At 45.4% G+C, this 19,576-nt stretch overlaps 3 protein-coding genes across 8 annotated transcripts in view; 1 reads left to right on the top strand and 2 right to left on the bottom strand.

The window, feature by feature from the left end:
- Positions 1-344: 344 nt before the first annotated feature.
- Positions 345-4,975, bottom strand: LOC118211189 (aquaporin-4-like). Of its 3 annotated transcripts, none has more exons than XM_035388151.1 (5): positions 4,957-4,975; positions 2,056-2,473; positions 1,625-1,789; positions 1,410-1,490; positions 345-844 (listed from the first exon to the last, which is right to left on the bottom strand). In XM_035388151.1, exons 2-5 carry the CDS (start codon positions 2,437-2,439, stop codon positions 536-538), a joined length of 939 nt encoding a protein of 312 aa, XP_035244042.1. In that variant the 5' UTR covers positions 2,440-2,473; positions 4,957-4,975; the 3' UTR covers positions 345-535. The 3 variants fall into 3 exon arrangements, with proteins under 3 accessions (XP_035244042.1, XP_035244040.1, XP_035244041.1); XM_035388149.1 differs by lacking the exon at positions 4,957-4,975 and adding an exon at positions 3,409-4,028; XM_035388150.1 differs by lacking the exon at positions 4,957-4,975 and adding an exon at positions 3,114-3,397.
- On the top strand, positions 4,482-12,113 carry mfap2 (microfibril associated protein 2). The gene is made up of 9 exons (XM_035388156.1): positions 4,482-4,604; positions 7,105-7,177; positions 7,595-7,657; positions 8,684-8,707; positions 8,984-9,055; positions 9,824-9,865; positions 10,043-10,130; positions 10,270-10,343; positions 10,755-12,113. The coding sequence occupies exons 2-9, from the start codon at positions 7,141-7,143 to the stop codon at positions 10,856-10,858; spliced, it is 504 nt and encodes a 167-aa protein (XP_035244047.1). The 5' UTR covers positions 4,482-4,604; positions 7,105-7,140; the 3' UTR covers positions 10,859-12,113.
- A 272-nt stretch (positions 12,114-12,385) lies between these two features.
- Positions 12,386-19,576, bottom strand: part of LOC118211188 (rootletin-like) — a 31,276-nt gene continuing 24,085 nt past the window's right edge. For all 4 annotated transcript variants that reach the window (XM_035388147.1, XM_035388146.1, XM_035388145.1 and 1 more), the window contains exons 32-37: positions 19,263-19,487; positions 18,844-18,993; positions 18,125-18,325; positions 17,541-17,672; positions 14,456-14,629; positions 12,386-13,933 (exon numbers count right to left, since the gene is read on the bottom strand). In XM_035388147.1, coding sequence (XP_035244038.1) covers positions 13,847-13,933; positions 14,456-14,629; positions 17,541-17,672; positions 18,125-18,325; positions 18,844-18,993; positions 19,263-19,487 — 969 coding nt within the window. In that variant the 3' untranslated portion in view covers positions 12,386-13,846. The remainder of the gene's footprint in view (positions 13,934-14,455; positions 14,630-17,540; positions 17,673-18,124; positions 18,326-18,843; positions 18,994-19,262; positions 19,488-19,576) is intronic.

The raw sequence follows: 19,576 nt of genomic DNA, 5'->3' as shown, positions 1-19,576 counted from the left end.
TGTTTGCAGTATTTAGGGTTTCTAATTGTCGGTATGGATATGTATGAGCCAGTTGGGGCATGTTTGTCCGTACAGAGAAAGGCCACTGACCCTAATAACTTGGAACTTGGATTTATTTGTTGCTTCACGAAACCAGGTAATATCACAACACGTCAAAAAACAATGACAAAGTACATGAACATTTACAGCAAAAAATATAACCTAAAAGCAATAGTAAACATTTAAATACAAATTGTATTTTTCATAACTAAGCAACAATATCTTAACTATTTTTAATTGTGAATTTTAGTATTGATTTAAGTGGTGCTATTATCAACACTTTAAGTTTTAATAGATATGCAAGATGTAGAGAATTGTGTTTTGAGAAAGATTACAAATGAGAGCACATGCTATCATAGATCATCATCTGATTTCCACAGCATAACCTCCATACTTATGTCAAAGACCATGGGACACAAGGAACTGTAACAATTCACTTTCCTAACTAAAACCAATGTTAAATGTGTGTCAGAATCGCCGGTGTCCATTCTTTAAATCATACTGCAGAAAGCGCTTCGTTCTTCTTTCCCGTGCTGAAAAGGTCAGACTCATTGTCTGCGGGGTTCTCAATGTTGATGTCATTTAAAGACTCCAGCCTGTTGCTCTCGTCCACCTCCAGGTCAGCGATGCCGCCGAAAGACTCTGGTTGGTTGCTTTCGTCCATGTTTGTGGCCTGGAGCATGTCCGCTCCCTCCTCCTTCTCAGAAACACCATCCAGCAGGGGCTTCTTCAGGCTCGGGTGGAGGAAATACTTGTGCAGAGCAGCGGCGATGATTGCTCCTAGGATAGGGCCCACCCAGTACACCTGCAATTCATACGTTATATTATTCTTCCTAATAATATCCTACTAGTTTCATGTTTTATTTTCTATTGTGTTCATAGACCTGCTTAAAAAATACAATTACAGTTGAAATAATGCCAATTTTGGCTCAACCACATTGTGATTAAAACCAAGTCAGATAGAAGGCCAAATTTATCTGATAATAACCTATAACCTTAAAATATGCATTGCCCACCAAAATGAGCTAGCCAATGGACTGTCAGTGGGTTTCCTGCTGGTAGCTGAAGAAGCCGTGCACTACAGTAATATCTCATATTTTTCTCAAGCTATACCTTCTACCTAATTTACTCCCACTACATTAAATTACCATCAAATGTATTTAAATGCACTTAACCAGCGACTTCCAAAATGATGTGCAAATGCACATTAAAATGACATTAAAAAACTGCAATAGTACCACAGACTGTAGTGTGTAGTATATGTAGTATAAATGTACATGCAATTATACACACACACACACACACACACACACACACACACTTCTCGTCCAGTCAGTGTTGGCAATGGTCAATCTGCGTTTCCATCTTACCCAATGGTCTTCCCAGAATCCGGTGACAATCGCAGGTCCAAGCGAGCGAGCTGGATTCATACTCGCTCCAGTGTAAGGTACCTGATGCAGCACAGAGTACACAAGAGGCAGGGTAGCACATGGTTGCAACAGGATGCAATGGCCAGGGCTTAAATCCATGTGCTGTTTTTGGCAAACTGCAAGACCGGACTGACGGTAATGACCCCTGAACTCACCGCAAACAGGTGCCCGATTGAGATGGACAGGCCGATGTCTACTGCAGCTGAGCCCTTGAGGTGAGTGCTTTTGGGGTCAGAGGTGGCATACACCACAAAGATCATCTGGAATGTGATCAGCAGCTCCACCATGAATGCCTGGAACACTGTCAGACTGGAGCTCACCTGTTGAAAAATACACTAGTGGCACTAAACAATTCACTTCATTTTATCTTCAGCTGAATTTATATATTGGATACAGGCAAATGTAATGCCCATAGGAATGCCAATGGTTTAAGATTGAGTTACCCACTCACATAATGTAAAAAATTAAAATAAAACTACTAAATCATTCTTATTAGAAAAAAACCCATTGTTCGGCTACATCCGATATGCACTGTTAATCAAATACACTGAGACTGCGATCCTTAATTCATTCCAACATGTCTTACCCAGGTCACTCCAAGGTGTCCTCTCACACTTTCCGGCGTCACCACGAACAGGATGGCACTGCCTGCGGTGGCTCCCAGACACTGGGCAACCAGGTAGATGAAGGCCTTGACGATGTTGAGCCTCCGAGTGAACACCATGGCCAAGGTCACAGCAGGGTTAATGTGAGCACCGCTGATGTCACTGAAGCACTTCACCATAACTGCATAACTTAGCCCGAAGGAGATGGAGATCAGGAGCCGGGAAGCAGGCAGCGGCTGATCGTCCACCTCTTCCCAATTTACTGTTGAGCCCACGCTGAACAGGACAAAGATTAGGGTTGCCAGGAACTCCCCAGTGACAGCCCTCAGGGATTTCTTGTTGAGGAATTTCCTGAATGCAATCATTCTTGAGTTTTGGTCACACAATGACAGGCAACCCCTGACAATAAGAATGGATTTTGGTTAATTGTGACCTTATGAAGTTCATCACAGCTCAACACGTACTCATTCATTCACATACAGTAGATGGCAGTACACAACTTTCTAGGGGAACAACCAGGACACGGTTCATAGCTACATGAGTTTAAAATAAATCCAATTTGATATTCACTAGTTTACATAATAAATCTTGAATTTTACTGCTAACATCTTCAAAATTTCATAACAGTAAAAACTGATGATATTTCAGCATGAATAAAAATGAAAATTGTTAGGGTATTTTGAATAAAATACATTAACTAAGTAAAAATAAATAATGTGTTAAAGTTAACACCCTAAGTAAACTTAGCTAGCTAATATAACGTTTGTACACATCTTTCCAACTATAAGGTTAGATCACAAGTAGTTATCTTATGCTATCCAGTTAGCTAGCAACGGTTCTTTTTATTCAGTATGGACGGCCAAAGAAGCGCCATCTGTTGACCCGTTCGCTGAACATATTGTAAGAAATGTTCTTGATAGACAATGACCTAGCCAGATAGCTGACGTTAGGTAGATAATCAGTCGATTTAAGATCGCTTGCTAACATTAACTGCTAAATTGACCAAACCGTTAGGAAATACTTGCGACGCAGCTCTTGCCTCTAGTAATGTATACCCAGTGTCTTTATCTTCCACGGAATCACCTTGTTTTTCCTTGGTCTAAACTACATGCTAGCTAACTAATGTGAATTAGTCCAAATTGCATTGGAAAGGCAGCGGTGATCTGCTCTTGTTGGTGGCTAACAGGTTAACGATAGATAACTTTCCGTTTATCATTAAGACATCCTACTTTCAAATGTCTTAAAATTTTAAGACCAGAGTTTGACGCAATTCAGCCTCGTTTGAAAATAATGAACACAAACAATTTTATGTCCCGTTTTATAATCTCACTCACTCAAACATGTCCTCTCGTGTAGAGTTACGGTTTAAATTCACCAACTGACACCTTCAGAACGTTGCAGCTGAATCGAAATTGACAGCGTCACCAACCGACACTTTTAGAATGTTGGTTATTTTGCCTGCCTGCTTGCCCTCCGACCTTGCATCAAGAAAAGAGAGATGCTATAAGGATGTAATAGCCAGTTGCCATGAAAATGATGCTAATCTCCAACACACTTTGGCAGTAAAGCATTTTGCAGTACGATTTATTTTACACACAGCAGGGATGAAGCCACATACAGTACATACAGCCCAGTGAGCAAAAGCCTTGCTAGGAGGGGGGTAGGTGATGCATAGTATGTATGCTGTGTTTTCAGTGATGAAACAAAATAAGAACTCTGAAATAAGTTATATATGATTTAAGAAACAAAATAAAATGTGTATAAATCTATTTTTTATTATCTTCCTTCAACATGACAGCACCTTATCTTTGTGCACCTCTCCCTTGATCTCTTCTCCTGCTCCATGCTCATAATTTTTCTCATCTCTGTCTCCCCTGTGGTACTACATTTCGGTGCTACAGTATAGTGTAGTGTTGCAGAATGAACAGTAGATGTCAGCAGAATTCTTACGTTTCCTGTTACATTTTATAATTCATTCTACTGGGGTGGTAAGGTTCATCTCCTAAGTGAATCTTGTTCAGTCAGACCAGATAGAGAGAGTGACTATGATGTTCGTAGGGATATTATACATTGAATGTCAGTAGTCTGTTCAAAATATATATGAGGCACATTCCTCTGTGTCTGTGTGGTCATGTGCATGAGCGGGTGCATGTCTTCTGTCCTCATCAAATACTAATTGACAGAGCCATGCTCCTAAAAAGTGAATTTAAAATCTGTACAAAATTCTGGATGTTTACTTGTGCTCTGTTGTCCCTGTTGTCCCAAGCAGGTCCTGCTAAACAAGATCTGAGTCTTGATATTGGTTATTTGACTGACCTGAAAGAGTTAGTGCTAACGCAATTTCCCCCCCACCAATACCCACACAAGTGTCGGGTTGCAGTTTGTCGGCGCTGGGACCCGCTGGAATACGGCTGGAGAGGGGATATGGGGGCAGAGGAGGCGGGGCAATACAGTGTGGCGCTCGATCAATCCGAGCTTCAGACTTGACAGAGCCTCGAGGATCGGCGGGACGAACGAAAGGGAACTAGAGGTAAGAAATGGAGATGGATACCGGCGATACTATGAAGATAGTGGAGCTGTACGTTGGTCTTAAAAATAGCAAACCAGTTTTGCACAACCGACCATGAGTTGTAATTAGAGTTATATGGCCATTGCCGGCTGATTTATTATTAACCCGGAATTTGGAGAGTTAAACGCTTTTGAATATTACTACAGTTGGTGGTCAGCTGTATTATAGCTTGTGTGCGCTACTTGGAGGTTGATGAATAAATTAGCTTTCAGCTGTCTTGCAAAGTTTAGGGATGTGTGTGCATCTATTTTAAAAATGAATTGCTCGTTATCCTATATAGCCTACAATTATTGCTCGACAATATGCAACTCACGTATAACTGTATCCGTCGTTTCAGACCATTATTCGACTGCATTGTTTTAAACGAGATGATTTGTTGTTCCGATTAATTAATTAAAATTTTATTTATTTCCCACGGGAAACCAGTTTGAAGTAGCTAGATGAAAAGTTTTCAAGTGTCTTTTGGAGTGTAATGAAGTGCAAGGCGGAGATTGCGTTGCGCGATAGGGGGTGGGGTTATTGCTTAGGGCAATGGCAATACAATGGAGTGGATGTAGCCAACATAAATAAACAGAGGGGGGCGGGGGGTACTGTAGTGGTGGGATTGGGTTGGGCGGGAGGAAATAAATTCTACTTTTGGTTGAACTTCATAGTACAAACAAACCAATTGCTTGTGAGATGAAGAGAAAAAAACTATTGGGTGGGGGGGGGGGGCACTTTTCATGGTTCCTTTGTTTTAAAGGCAGTGGGGGAGGGGGGTCAGTGAGGATTAGAGTGAGGGAAGGGGAGGAGGGTGGGGGGGGGGTGGTCAGAGGTTTTAATACTTCCCAGATGTGAGCTGAGAAAGCATATGGTTTCTGAGAGCCACTAGGATGCACACGAGGAATGTGTGCGAACACACACTCTCAATGACATCACAGCGCACATACAGACTCGCATAAAGCAGCTCACACACTGACAGGCTGGCAAGAGATGGGTGGGAGGCCCATGCAGACAGACACAATGTATTAGGAGGCAGCACTGCCATTTCATAGAGAGCAATTCACAGCTGTGTGGCAACGCTTAGGGAACTGGGCTTGTAACTCCAAGGTTGTGTAGGTTAGATTCCCAGCTGGTGGCTGTACTTTTTAAGCAAGACACTTAACCTGCACTACTTCAGTAGCTGAGTGCCTGCTAAATAGACTACTGAAATGTGATGTAAAGTGTGATTTTACCGGCAATCAATAAAAAGTATTATCACCAAATTGGGGCAGTTAAACGCATCACATTTGTCAGGTGTCTTTTCGAAGTCAGTGTTGGCTATATCAATTTCTTTTAAACGTCCATACTGAGATAGGTACAATTATCTAGTAAATTTTTTTCACTTTATATAAACTTCATTTACGATCACAGAGAAAATTACGTACTGGTAATTAATTTCACTTGTGTGGTGAATTTCATCGTATGTCAAAGCAGAGAGAGAGAGAAAGTAGAGAATCATGTTGGCTTGGATACAGTAAATATGTAAAAATTCTTTACAAGGTTCTCCTAATTTTTTGCTTCCTGACAGAGGCGTGTGTCTCACGAGCGCATATGCCCCTGTGTGCAGGAATCAAAGTGTATAAGACATAACGGCAAAAACTCAGTGACCCTCATTTTTACATCACAGGGCACAGCAGTCATCACCAAACTTTTCATCCTTTCCTCAACCTGCAGAAAACACAGCTGCAAATGCAATAGCCCACACACTACACCGTTAGACACTTATGAAAGCGAAACTGTAATTTCCCCACAAATTTAGAAATGAGAATTCTTTTGTGTGTTAGATTTGGTGGCTGTTTGCTTCATGAGGCTGCATGTATGCATCGGTCTGTGTGTGTCTCTTTGACACTGGCCAGAGTTGCTTGGCTGTGGTATACCGGTGCCACTGCTGTGTGGACCGGCTCACCCTGACCAGCCCCCTGTGGTAGAGAGAGAGAGAGAGGGAGAGAGAGAGAGAGAGATGACCTATTCTGAGAGAGAAAGAGTGAGGGAGAGGGGAAGGGGGAGGAGCTTGGTGGTTCCTCTCCTGGAATGTTGCCCGTGGTCCGTCTGTTTTTGTGCATTTAGCAGTGGAGGGGAAGGAGAACACTGAAACAGGGATTGTTAATGAAGACAGACATGCGGCATTTCTGCTGCCGGAATTCCCCCCTCTTCTCATCTGTGACTGCAGGGCACCATGGGAAGGAGAAGGGGTTCAGACAGGAGGAGGGAAGAATACAGAGAATTAAAGCGAAACTTAGGGAGAGAGAGAGAGAAGTAGAGATACAGTACAGAGAGAGAAGCTATACACAGGAGACAAGGGTCATGTTGGGTAACCTAAAAAATAAAATCAATACACTGCTATGACTGCAATATTATGTAATACTGTATTTATATTAAATTTGTTCTCCTCCCCCTCTCTCTCTCTCTCTTTCTCTCTCTATCTCTCTCTCTCTCTCAGTATAAGCGCCTGTCTACCTCCCCAGATTGAGTGACCATGAGGGCCAGTTGTCTGCTACTGTTGTCCATGCCTGGTCAGTACAAAATCCCACAGAGGGGCACACTACATGGGCACATATAACAGTTCTCCTTTGCATACACATGATTATACTGATATACTGTTCATATAATTCGAATTGTATGATACTATAACTCAAAAATTATATTAAAATATGATCATGTATTTCCATTTTTTTTTCTATGATCATTTTATTCATTAAATAAATATATATTTACAGACATACCCATCCAAACTTAATAGGGCTATGAATTCAAGTGAAAGAAGGAAAGTGCAATGTTTTACACTAGTACCATTATAGAGCACTAAAGGAGTCTGGGTTGGTTTCTCACTCTCTAGGATGAAAGTCTTTCACACTGTTTCATTGTCAGTCGCTCAGTGGGCTGTCTCTGGTCTTTGTGTCAGCTTGTCTTCCTGAATTCTGTCCCAACAGTCCTTTTAGTTGCCCAGCACTTTGGTGCGACAGATGAAGAATATGACAAGTATATTCCCTCAGGTGAGTTACTAACTACTGGCATGTCTCTTCATATATTTAAGTGTGCAAAAGATTCAGATCAGGTAAATAACTGGGCCAGTCAAGAATTTTCCCGTTTTTGACTGTTGGTTTCACGGTATGTTTGGAATAATTGACTTGCTGTAGGATGAAGCACCATCCAATGAGTTTGGAGGCATTTGGTCGAACTTGTACAGCTTCTGTACATTACATTACAGGCATTTAGCAGACGCTCTTATCCAGAGCGTCTTATACAAATTTCTTTCTACCACTTTCATTTATACAGCTGGATATATACTTCAATGCAGTTTAAGTAAATATACATATTTCTATATAATTTATATTTGAATATATTTATACAACTCGCAATTCTAGCCCATCTTTGGAAAAATTGCAGAAGTTCGCTCAAGTTTGTTGGAGACCATTGATGGACAGCAGTTTGCAAGTCTTGCCACACATTTTCAGTTGGACCAACCACTCAAGACCATTCATTTTCTTCACATGAAGCCAGTCTAGTGTAGCTTAGGGTCCACGTCTTGCTGAAGGTTTCTCTTTGTCCCAGTTCTCCTGTAGACTGAAGCAGGTTTTCCACAAAGATTGGAAAACCTGTGCATTTCTCAACCCATTTCCTCCTCACTCCTGGCAAGATTCCCAGTCTCTGCTGCTGGGAAGTGTTTCCGTAGCATTAGTCTGCCGCCACCGTGGTTCATGGATTGTGGCTCAGTCGGATGCTTTGTTGTGCACTCAATAAGGGATTTGAGATGGGCTTTTATTATTATTTTTTTAGTAATGGCTTCCTTCTTGCTGCTCTCGTAAAAAAGGGCAGTTTTGTGGAGCGGTGTGGATATTGTCACCTCTTTTATAGCGTCTGCTGGCCTCATACTGGATTCCATAGCCAGGTTCCTCCTTGTCTGGCTGCTTGGTTTTGAGGGATAGTCTGATCTTTTTTACATACTTGCAGGTTTATCTCCTAAAATTGATTATGTATAAAGTTTAAACACATTTTCTCATTTTCTTTTTGATTCACAGATGATTATGATTACGGGATTCCTGGTAAGACTGTGTTTGTGTTTGTGTGTGCCTGTGTGTGCGTGTGCGTGTGTGAGTGTTTGTATTCTCCAAATTGATGTGTTGTGTTAGATCCTAAAATAAATCAAGTGGTTGCAATTTACCAAACAGCCTCACTCTCATCACTGCAAAACCACTGTTGAGGGTAATGGTAAAATTTGGGGTCGGGTGCATTGATTCAGCTCAGAGCATTTGTTAATAAAATAAGTGCCATTAAGAATTGTTTGATATTTTCCCTGTCCTTCTTTGCTCCCTGCGCAGGTCTGGATAATACAGTCTCCTCTCCACAACAGCAGGTGCTTTTGGAACGTCCCTTTGGCCCTGGCCAATCCGGTAGGGCCGATTCCACTTTGGATATAATCTGCTGCCATTCCAGTCTCATTTTTATAACTGTCACTTTGCGCAATACATCAAGGACATAAAACAGGATTTTCATCTTTAATAGTTTGTAAAATATGAAAAAAATGTGAATAAAATAAATGTGAATAAAAAGAATGGTGTAATATTGAACCAATTCGTGTGCATGAAAGCATCTTCCTTTGTGTGTTTTGGAGTCAGGCCTACTGGAAATGCCTTTCTGAGTTCTGGACATTCATTTAGTTATGCGTTTATGTGGCCTTTGTGACAGTGAATTTTCCTATCATACCTGCATGAATACCGTCTGGATCATTCCAATATGAAGGCACTCGAGTCTCTGTATACCAAATGTGGATTTTGGGACAATATTTGAGTATGGCAGTCTTAGTGTTTATGCAAACCAGAATGGCCATGAGCAGCAGCTCGCTGCAGGAGAATTAGCGCTATAAAGTGTGCAAATGTCTGAGAATCACCGCTGCAGTGTCTGCACTTCTTTGTATTTGTGAGAGAATTTCTGCATGCGTGTTTTGCGAATATGTCAGTTGTTGTAACATACAGTACACATACACGTGTGAGGTTTAGTGTGTTGGTGTGTATGTATGCAGTAGTCAGTGCCATAATGTCTGTATGCATGTTTGTTTCAGTGTTAGTATATGAGCTACTGTAGCCTTGCCTGCATACATGTACAGTATGTGTGATGGAGACCGCAGTTTGTTTTATGTTTTTTTATGTTTTGTGTTTCAGAAGCTGAGTTACAGACTGAACCCACAGAGCCAGGACCTCTCGGTAAGCGACTGGAGCGGGGATGTGTCTGGGTGCGTGTGCGCGTGTGTGTATGCAGGCCTTCACGCCAGAATACGTGTGCACATATGTACGTCTTTGATGTTCTGCATCATTGAGCACGGGCGTGTCATTGTGTTGTTAAGTCAGGCTCAGGTTAATGTGTATTCCTGTATCACACAGATTGCCGTGAGGAGCAGTACCCCTGTACGAGGCTCTACTCTGTACACAAGCCCTGCAGGCAGTGTCTGAACAGCCTCTGCTTCTACAGGTATGACTGGCTGCTCGGACGCCATTTCAGTAACCTTATTATTCCCAGGTGGAGAATAATAACTGTGGTGTGGATGGCTTGCTTTCAGTGCATTATTGCACACAGTCACCTGACCTCTCCTCTCTCTACATCTCTGCAGCTTGCGCAGGGTGTACGTGGTGAACAAGGAGGTGTGTGTGAGGACAGTGTGTGCCCACGAGGAGCTGCTGAGAGGTGAGGACTTATAATTAATATCGCTGTGTAAACAATGCTTCACCTGACCCCTGAATGATACAGGGCTATTACAGGACAGGCAATTTAGGGAACGGTACTGGGCAGTTGCTCTTACAAGATAATTCAGGGGTTGGTAGGGGACTGTTGCACCTACAGGATAATTCAGGAGTTGGTAGGGGACTGTTGCTCTTACAGGATAGTTCAGGGGTTGGTAGGGGACTTTTGCTCTTACAGGACAGATAATTCAGGGGTTTGGTAGGAGATTGTTACTCTTCCCTTTCTGTCTCCACATCCCCTCCCATCTTTTTCTCTCCTCCTCACCTGTTTCAACATCTCCCTCTCACCACATCTCCTCCACATGCACCCCACCTTCCCTCCCCTAATCTCCGCCTTTTTCTCTCCATCCCATAGCGGACATGTGCCGTGACCAGTTCTCGCGGTGTGGCGTGGCGGCGCTGAGTGGCCAGTGTGGGGCGCTAGGGAGCAGCTGTGGGAAGAGCTGCGGTGGATGCTGAGCCAGGGGAGACGGGGAGGGGTGTGCTCACATACTGCCCAAATCCCCACCTCCAAAACCCCCAGCTTTCCCTCCCCTCCCCCTTTCCTTGGACCAAAGACCCTATTGTCTGCACCTTTGTTCTTCCATTCTTTTATATCTTTTTTTTTAGAACTGTTCCTCAACCCCCCCCCCCCCCACCCCTCCACATTATTCCTTATATATGTGTATAAATACATATACTTTTGTACCCAAATATATATTTTTGACTGTATGATGTCACTGGTGCTATTAAAAGAACTGTACACTGGTGCTATAAAACAGCGGTACGTTGCTCAGATGCACATAAACAGCTATGAAGTTGTCACTCAATATACTGTGTGATTTCTTTTTTTACTGTATCATTTATTTTTTGTAGCTTTTTGTGTATTTGTTTTACATGTTTTGTTCTTTCTTTGTTACTGTGTGTGTTCAAGCAGTGTTAAAAATGATGACAAAAGCAGGTGACATTTTGTATTACCTGCCATCTTAACTAATGTAATTGTATTGTAACTGAACTGCAATTACTGTGCAACTACATGTGATTTTAAAGTAATGCATTTGTCAGGTCTGGTTTCTGGAATGAGTCTGAATGAACCCCTGCAATATGCAACTCAAATCCCCATAACTTTAGACAACCATAATTAATATAACTCTCCCAAACTAATCAGACCCAACCATAAATACTATAAATCTAGCTAACTACGCAAACCCAACCATAATTACCTTAACTCTTCCTGAACCTAACCCTGACCCTTTACGTAATTTTCCAAATATGTATTTATACAGCAGTTGCACACAGAACTTAGGTAATTACAATGCATTTACCGCACAGCAGTGCCTGTTTCATATGAGGACTGAGTAAACAGCACGAAGACGGAGCCTCTGCACTTGAGCAAAAAGCAATAATTAATAATCAATAATCAACCGGTTATACCACAGCAAGCTCAGACAAGCAGGCGTCCGTCAGACCAGATCAAGTGAGCTGCAGACCAAAGTAATGAATGTGGTGCTCTTTGACCTCTGCTTTTGTAATTCGGTGAGATGCAGTGAATAGTTGTGTTCATACAGTACTCATCAGCATCAGTGGCAAAAGGTGCTCAGTGAAGGCTGCTCACAAACGGTTACTGTACTTGTACTTTAAATTCTTTTTTTTATTTTTATGGCCAAACAAGTAAAAAAAATAAATGTTTTCTGTGGTAACTTGTGTGTGCTGGTTATTAAATGTCTGTGCCTGATATAAATGCATCCGTGTATTTCTTTAGTCCAGGTAAGGGATGCTCAGATCCTGCCCCTTAGGCCCATAGCACTGCTGGTTTTCTTGTCAACCTGATACTTAATTGATCAATTAATGCCACTAATTGCCCAGAAATTTAACTAAGCCTGTGCCCCAGGTTTAAATCAGTCCTGATTAGGCAGGGGGAGGAATGAAAACCAACAGCACTACTGGCCTTGAGGCCTGGACTTGAATATCCGTGGTCTAGCTGGAGTCCAGATAACTGACACAGTGAACTTTATAGACTGTAAATATCTTTATTAAAAATTAGAGGTCATGGTGGGGGGATGAAATGAGAAAGAAAATGAGTGTAGAAGAGTGGAATGTTAAAACTGCCCAGTGTGGGTTCTACCACAACCCAGCCAGCAAGACCCTTCTGGTGCAGAAGGTCTTCTGGTTCCCGCTCCGACACTGGGCACAGCCGGCCCACATACCCCTTTCCCTGCGGCACAGCTGGAACCAGGCCGGCTACACAGCTGGAACCAGGCCAGCCGAAAAGATGACGGAACCGCTGGAGAGACCCGCTGCTTTCCCGCCATGTTACCCGCAACCAGAGCTAACAGTACGTTAGCGTACTCAGCGCTGGCGCTCGTCCAGGCCCCAGACGACCGCCTGCACTTCATCTGCAGTCGGGAGACTGAAGTTTTCCTGGAAGGAAATAACTAGAATCCGAACTGCTTCTCGCCAGCTCTGATTGTTTCCTGCGATCGGCGATGGTAAGCACTCGCTGTGCCAAGGCCCCTCGACAGTGGAGCCAGGGGAAACGGCCCCCTAAACAACGACTGTAAACAACTCCCCATCCACAAGTTTATTTCATTCACAGTCTCTTTTTCGCATCAGTTGCCAGTGGAAACGATACAGTGTGCTGTTCCCCTGTATGTAGAGCAACGTTAGTAACTCTAGTGAGCTGAGCTGAGCTGACAGAGTTAAGAAACACAGCAAACGACCTGGACCCTTGAAGTCTGTGAACCAGCCTAGATCCAGCGTTTGAAAAGAGGGGCAGTTGGCTCAATCACACCATTTAATGGTGAGCGTGCCCAGTGTGCCATGAAGAAACTGGTTAACCACCTACTTATACAAATGCTGGTTCAAAGTTACCCCACCCCATCAGCCCTGACCTCCAATGTCCACTCCCATACAAAGACACGTACAAAAATAATCTTTCTACTATCAAACCAGACTATGATTTACAAAAACATCATCCGTTAACTGTTTTTCAGTGATTATCAAGTGTTAGTGTGTAAGCACAAACCTAATTAAAATCAGCACATATAGACACACACATTTAAATATTGTGGCATGTTGCTGGTGGTCCCTCACTATGTGCTTCATTCCATAGTGTTCAAGATAAAATATTAATCCTGCGACAACAAATAAAAAAAGAATGAAACTCAACATGCAAGGTGCTAACTTATCCGCAGACTACTTCAGTATTCCACACTAAAATATGCAAATGTATTATTGCAGAGCAAAATATGGCTGAACAGGTCGGTTATTGTGCAGTACAGGCAACTTCCTCGTTTGGATCAGTAGCCAAGTCACCTGATTACTCTTCAGCTCATACTACGCTCTGATTGGACGTGGGCCAGTTTGTTAACCCCCACTGGGGGAGGAGGACGGACGGACTGTGGGTGGCATGGCTCCCTCCAGTGTTCTTGACTTCTCTTCCCCCACCTGACCACCGGGGAGCGCTGTTCAGTTCCCGCTGGACAGCAGGGAGGGGGGCAGCGGGGGCTGCCGACGCTTCATTTCCTGTTGGAGCTGCTCTTTCAGCGTGGACACCTGGCGGAGGAGAGGTCAGAGATCAGCACAGCGCGGTCTCTCAGTGACCCCTCCAGTGAGCGGGATGGTTCAGCGCACCAGGCCTCCTGCCGCAGCGTGATCTACACCCCCCAGGCCCGCCCCGCCCCGCAGCGACCCCCCCGCCCCAGCCCTACCTGCTCCTCCAGGCCTTTGACGCGGGTCCCCCCCCAGCCCTACCTGCTCCTCCAGGCCTTTGACGCGCCCCCCCCCCCCCCAGCCCTACCTGCTCCTCCAGGCCATTGACGCGGGTCCCCCCCACCCCCAGCCCTACCTGCTCCTCCAGGCCATTGACGCGGGTCCCCCCCACCCCCAGCCCTACCTGCTCCTCCAGGCCTGTGACGCAGGTCCCCCCCCAGCCCTACCTGCTCCTCCAGGCCTTTGACGCGCCCCCCCCCCCCCCCCAGCCCTACCTGCTCCTCCAGGCCATTGACGCGGGTCCCCCCCCCCCCCAGCCCTACCTGCTCCTCCAGGCCTTTGACGCGGGTCCCCCCCCAGCCCTACCTGCTCCTCCAGGCCTTTGACGCGGTGCCGGTGCGCCCTCTCCCTGGCCGCCAGCGTGCGCTCGGCGTCCCTCTGCGCGGCCCTCAGCCGGTCCGCCTCCCGCTGCGCCTCGTCCCGCTGCCGGGCCGAGCCCTCGCTGGCGCTGTGCAGCTGCTCCATCTCCGCCAGCTGGGCCTGGAGACGGACAGAGACCGCGGTCACGGGTCACTACAGCACTGCGCTAATACAGCCTGCGGTCACGGTCACTCAGCACAGTGCTAATACAGCCTGTGGTCACAGTCACTCCAACACTGTACTAATACAGACCGTGGTCGCAGTCACTCAGCACAGTGCTAATACAGCGCACGGTCATGGTCACTCAGCACAGTGCTACTGCAGCCCGTGGTCACTTACACCCCAGCAACAGCACAGAGTAATTCACAATGTGAGCACACCGCACCAGATCAACTAAAGGAGCGGCCATTGAGTGACAAAGTAAGAACATCCTTTGTTCAAAACCCTCCAGTCCTGAATGATGCTTTGGCATCATACATAACAAGTGAGATCATTTTCATATTTTCCCATTATCATAATGAACTTTGTTTACATGGTCGTTATCAGGCAGTGACAAGCCTTTCCTCTGAAAGGTGCAAGTTCTCTCCTGTAGTTCTATGCAGGCAATAAGCAGTAAAATAGTCCCAGGTGAGTAAATCATGCACGCAGAAATGCATGCATTTCAGCTGTAGTGCTCTTGGTATCCTGAAACACAGTGACACAGTGGGAACCCCAGAAACAAAGCTGGCACTTCTTCAAACGGAGGAGGAAAATGCTGAACGCAAGAAAACGGCTGAAAAAGAAGAGTTACTCCCGTCTGTACAAGTTGAACATATTTTACGTGAGCATGGCCTGCAATGTAATACTTTTTTTTCTCCAAAATTCCACAGGCGACTTTGAGGATATTTCATTTGCTCAACCCCTGAGAGAACAAGCATTCCACGTGTACCGCAGTGATTTATCGGATTCTCTCCGGGGTCAACATGACTGAATCCCACAGACATCTGCTACATAAGCATTAAGCTTCCTACAAACTACAATCCAACCTGCTCCTCATCCTACAAAGCATATACTACCCTAACCTCAAATTACAGCTACTGCTAAGCAAGCACAGACTACTAAGTCTAATTACCCTAATTGACACAACCCCCTCTGTCAGTGATGGAGTCTCAAGACCAGGTCTTGGTCATGGGCACCATTTTATGTCTCAAAATATGTGTGTGGTCTTGGTCAGCATCGCTGAAGAAAAATACATTTTGTTGAATTTTTTTGCATTGAACTTGGTATTAGTTTGACTCAGATTCTGTTAACTACATATGCACAGATTACACATAAAGAGGAGTGATAATGTATAGTAATGGCTTTGGGATGTAATACTGTATTGCGCACAAGAGGACAGAGATCCAGTCAAAAAGCTCAAAAACATGGCCAAAATTGCATGCATTTGGTCACAAATGTGGTCCAAGACTAAGATGTGGCCTTGGTCTTGGACATGGTGGTCAATACTCCATCACTACCCTCCCCCTTTCAAAAATCAGTCCATCCCACTCACCAGACACAAAGCTATCTTCTTCCTTATGCTCACCATCTCCTCCTTTTGCACAAGCAACCAATAGAAACACAGAAACCTTAACCATCAGCCAATCTCTTTAGAACTTCAGATAACTTCCTTTACTTTATCAGCAAATAAGTACCAATAATGGTAAAATATTCCTCAAAATCTTCCTCAAAAACACATAGTTAAAAAAAAAAACCTAAAAATGCACACCATCATTCACCAAACTTAGTACACCCCTCTCTCCCGAGCTAACACCGTAAATCCAAAATGTTTGTAGAGACACGAAGCAGGAAGTCAAGCCTGGATTCTGTGGCAATGTGGCACAGCTGTGTGAACAGGGATGGTATTACACCCGATGGGTTTTCACACCCCGTCCCTTTGAAAGCCGGTGTCAGGAGCTAACGTGCGTTTACGCAGAGCGTTTGCGTGAGGGCGAGAGTAAATTCTTCACAGTGTGATCCTCGACTCCTCCGTCTTTCATCTATGCCTGGGAAACGCACAGGCGACGACAGCTGAAAAAACAAAGCTAGGGAAAGGAGGATATCAAGCCATTAAACCCCCGTTTGGCTAGCCTGACTGCCACTGGCAGCCACACAAGTGTCCCCTTTCCACGAGTACAGCCAATCAGAACCCAAACGGAGAACTTGGGCTTATAGACCTTTTGCTGAATTACATAAACTTACAGAAAGTTATTTGTGTATATGCGAGTAATTGTAGCCCAACTGTAAAATATTATCATCTACTGTATATAGCGATGTAACCATATACTTGTATTTAGTTCACAAAGGCGGTTTCTGCTCTTATTGCTCAGTAGATTTATCCATTTACCAGGAACCAAATTTATGTTTGGTCGGAGGGAATCCATCTGACATATGTACAGTACGGCAAGCTTTCCAGAATCCTAAACAAGCCATTCGTCATAAAGTTTCCTCTGTTAAGTACAGTTCATTCGCATTAGTGATTTACTGAAACCGCACATACAGTTCCTGGTCTGGGAAAATCTTTTAGTCAGTGCTGCTCACATGAATCAGAATGCACTTATGTTCCCTCGCAATGTAAATCGCTCTGGACAAGCTCGTCTGCTTAATTAATGGAATGTAATGCAATAATGTAGGCTGTGGTGGTTACTTATTGCAGACCGCGGTAAATGAACACCCACTGTCAGTGTTTCCATCCCTCCTCTGGCTCAGGCCGGCTCAGACCTTTTCCTGTTATGGCTGAATTCCATGTGAACCCAGGCGGGCGGGTAATATAGGTTGTGTAGCCGCCCTTCAGCTTGTTGCCTAGCGACACCACCATCATCATTACTCCAAGGGGCTGCCTGGCCCCACTTGTGACACGCCCATTGTGACATTGTGCCTTGGCCACGTGTGTCATTTTATGCAACGTCCCCACAACCCCAAACTTCCCCTCGGTGGCCCCGCCCCTCGGTGACTCCGCCCACGATGGCTCTTCCCCCTGATAGCTCCGCCCCCTGGGGGCACGTGTGCGCACCTGCAGCAGGGAGATCTGCCGCTGAGCGTCCTGCAGTTCCTGCTCTGCCGTGTTGAGGGAGCGGTCCAGACGACCCTTCTCCGCAGAGAGGCGCATGCTGCCCTCCTCCATCTTCAGCTTCTGACGCTCCACCTGGGCAGAGTGCCATGGAGGGGGGGGAGTGAGGGAGGGAGGGAGAGAGAGAGAGGGAGGGAGGGGGTCGATGGGGGGGGGGGGGGGGCGAAGAGAGAGGGAGGGAGGGAGGGAGAGGGAGAGAGAACAAACTATAAAATAGTCAGGACAACATTACCATAAATTCAATTATAGTCAACCAAATTATAGCACAGCACAAACAAAACTACATCACCTATTGGGACATACAAACACAAGCACAAAGTAAAATACATTGCCTTTTGGAACTAAAAAAAGTACATCATGGCTGACAAAAAATGAAGAACTACAATGATGACGCACAGACTCAGTGAGCACAGCTTGGCCATCGATACAGGCCAACATCGGACACACACACACACACACACACACACGGACACACACACACACACACACACACGCACACACCTGAAGAAAGACAGTGTGTAGCCCACCTTGTCCAGCGTGCTCCTCAGGGCGTTCTTGTCCTTCTCCAGCCGGACGGCCTGCCTCTCCGCGTCCCTCTTCTCCCCCTCCAGCTGGGCCACCGCCCTCTGCAGAGCGCGCAGACGCTCCTCACTGGCTGCGCGTTCCGCCTGCGCAGCCTGCGCGTTGCGCTGGGTGTCGGCCAGGCTGGCCGTGCGCTGCCGCAGGGCCTGGGGGCGGGCGGCAGGGCAGAGGGGTCCGTGTGAGGGTCACCCGCATTTCCTCCGCACTCTCCTCTTCTTCACTTTACGCCTCATTTTATGACTCGAGATTATCTCATATTTTTTTTTTACACTTCGTATCAGTATTTTGTGTCTCGGACTCCTTCGATTTCGTTTTTGATGGTATGAGAACATTTTCCTTTAAATCCTTTTCATGCCCATACATTTAATTTAACATTACATTGTTCAATTTTTTTCAATAACCAAACAGGCTTAATCTGATCTGTTTTCAATTCCTTGAATACAAGGAAATTCAATTTAATATTACAATCAATTTGCTCAAATGAAAATACTCTCTACAGTATTTAGCAGATTCTTCGTAAAGCACAAGCTCAATTATGGCTGAGACTTACGGCTGCTACTACTAATACAAACATAGTAGTTACTTTGTTAAAACAGTTCTTATCTTTCTTGTTATGTTTGTGTTAGGAAATTCCAGGAGTAGGACGGGCATCGCTCTCTCTCACCTCCTGGGTGTGGGCCAGCTCCGTCTCCAGTTCCCCTTTACGGAGCTCGCTCTGGACCAGCTCCGCCTGCAGCGTCTGCACGCGCTCAGTGAGGGCGGCTATGCTGCGCTTCCCGTCCGAGAGGGACGCCTTCGCCCCATCCACGCGCTCCTAAGGTAACGGCACACATAGCGGTCTCAGCCATCTTGTGATAGCAGCTACAGTTTACACACAATGATGCAGCTACATGGAGCACAGCTACACAGAGCAGTGTGATGTCATCAGATAAACACTGATAGAACATATACACCTCCACACTGCAGTATTAGACATGCAGTTCCATTTTGATGCCACATATTATAGATCCATACTATGATTATGGTCTTAAAATGGTATACCAGACACGGTAAGCCCTGCGCCCCCCGACCCCCTCCTCAAACCTGCAGTAGCCTGCGGTCCTGTTCCGCCGCGCCCAGTGTCTTCTGCAGTGCCGCGAGGCGCCCCTGGGTGGCGCTGTGAGCAGCGGTGGTCTCTTGCAGGCTTTGCGCCAGGCCCTGAGCCTTCTCCTTCAGGGCCGCTTCTGTTTCCTGGGCCTTGGCGAGCGCCTGGGTCAGCCTGTCCACCTCCCTCTGCAGGGCGGCCACTCGCCGCTCCCCCTCGGACACCTTCACACAGGGAGGGGGGGAGAACGCAAAACGGTCACCCAGGCGTCATGCGAGTGCTGTAACGATAGGCCAATGGCCGCCGTTCGCGT

This window comes from Anguilla anguilla, chromosome 13 (genome assembly GCF_013347855.1).
Source record: "Anguilla anguilla isolate fAngAng1 chromosome 13, fAngAng1.pri, whole genome shotgun sequence".
In the NCBI taxonomy this organism is placed as follows: Eukaryota; Metazoa; Chordata; class Actinopteri; order Anguilliformes; family Anguillidae; genus Anguilla; species Anguilla anguilla.
The sequence above is the reverse complement of the archived record's forward strand: the minus strand, read 5'-3'. Positions and strand labels throughout refer to the sequence as shown.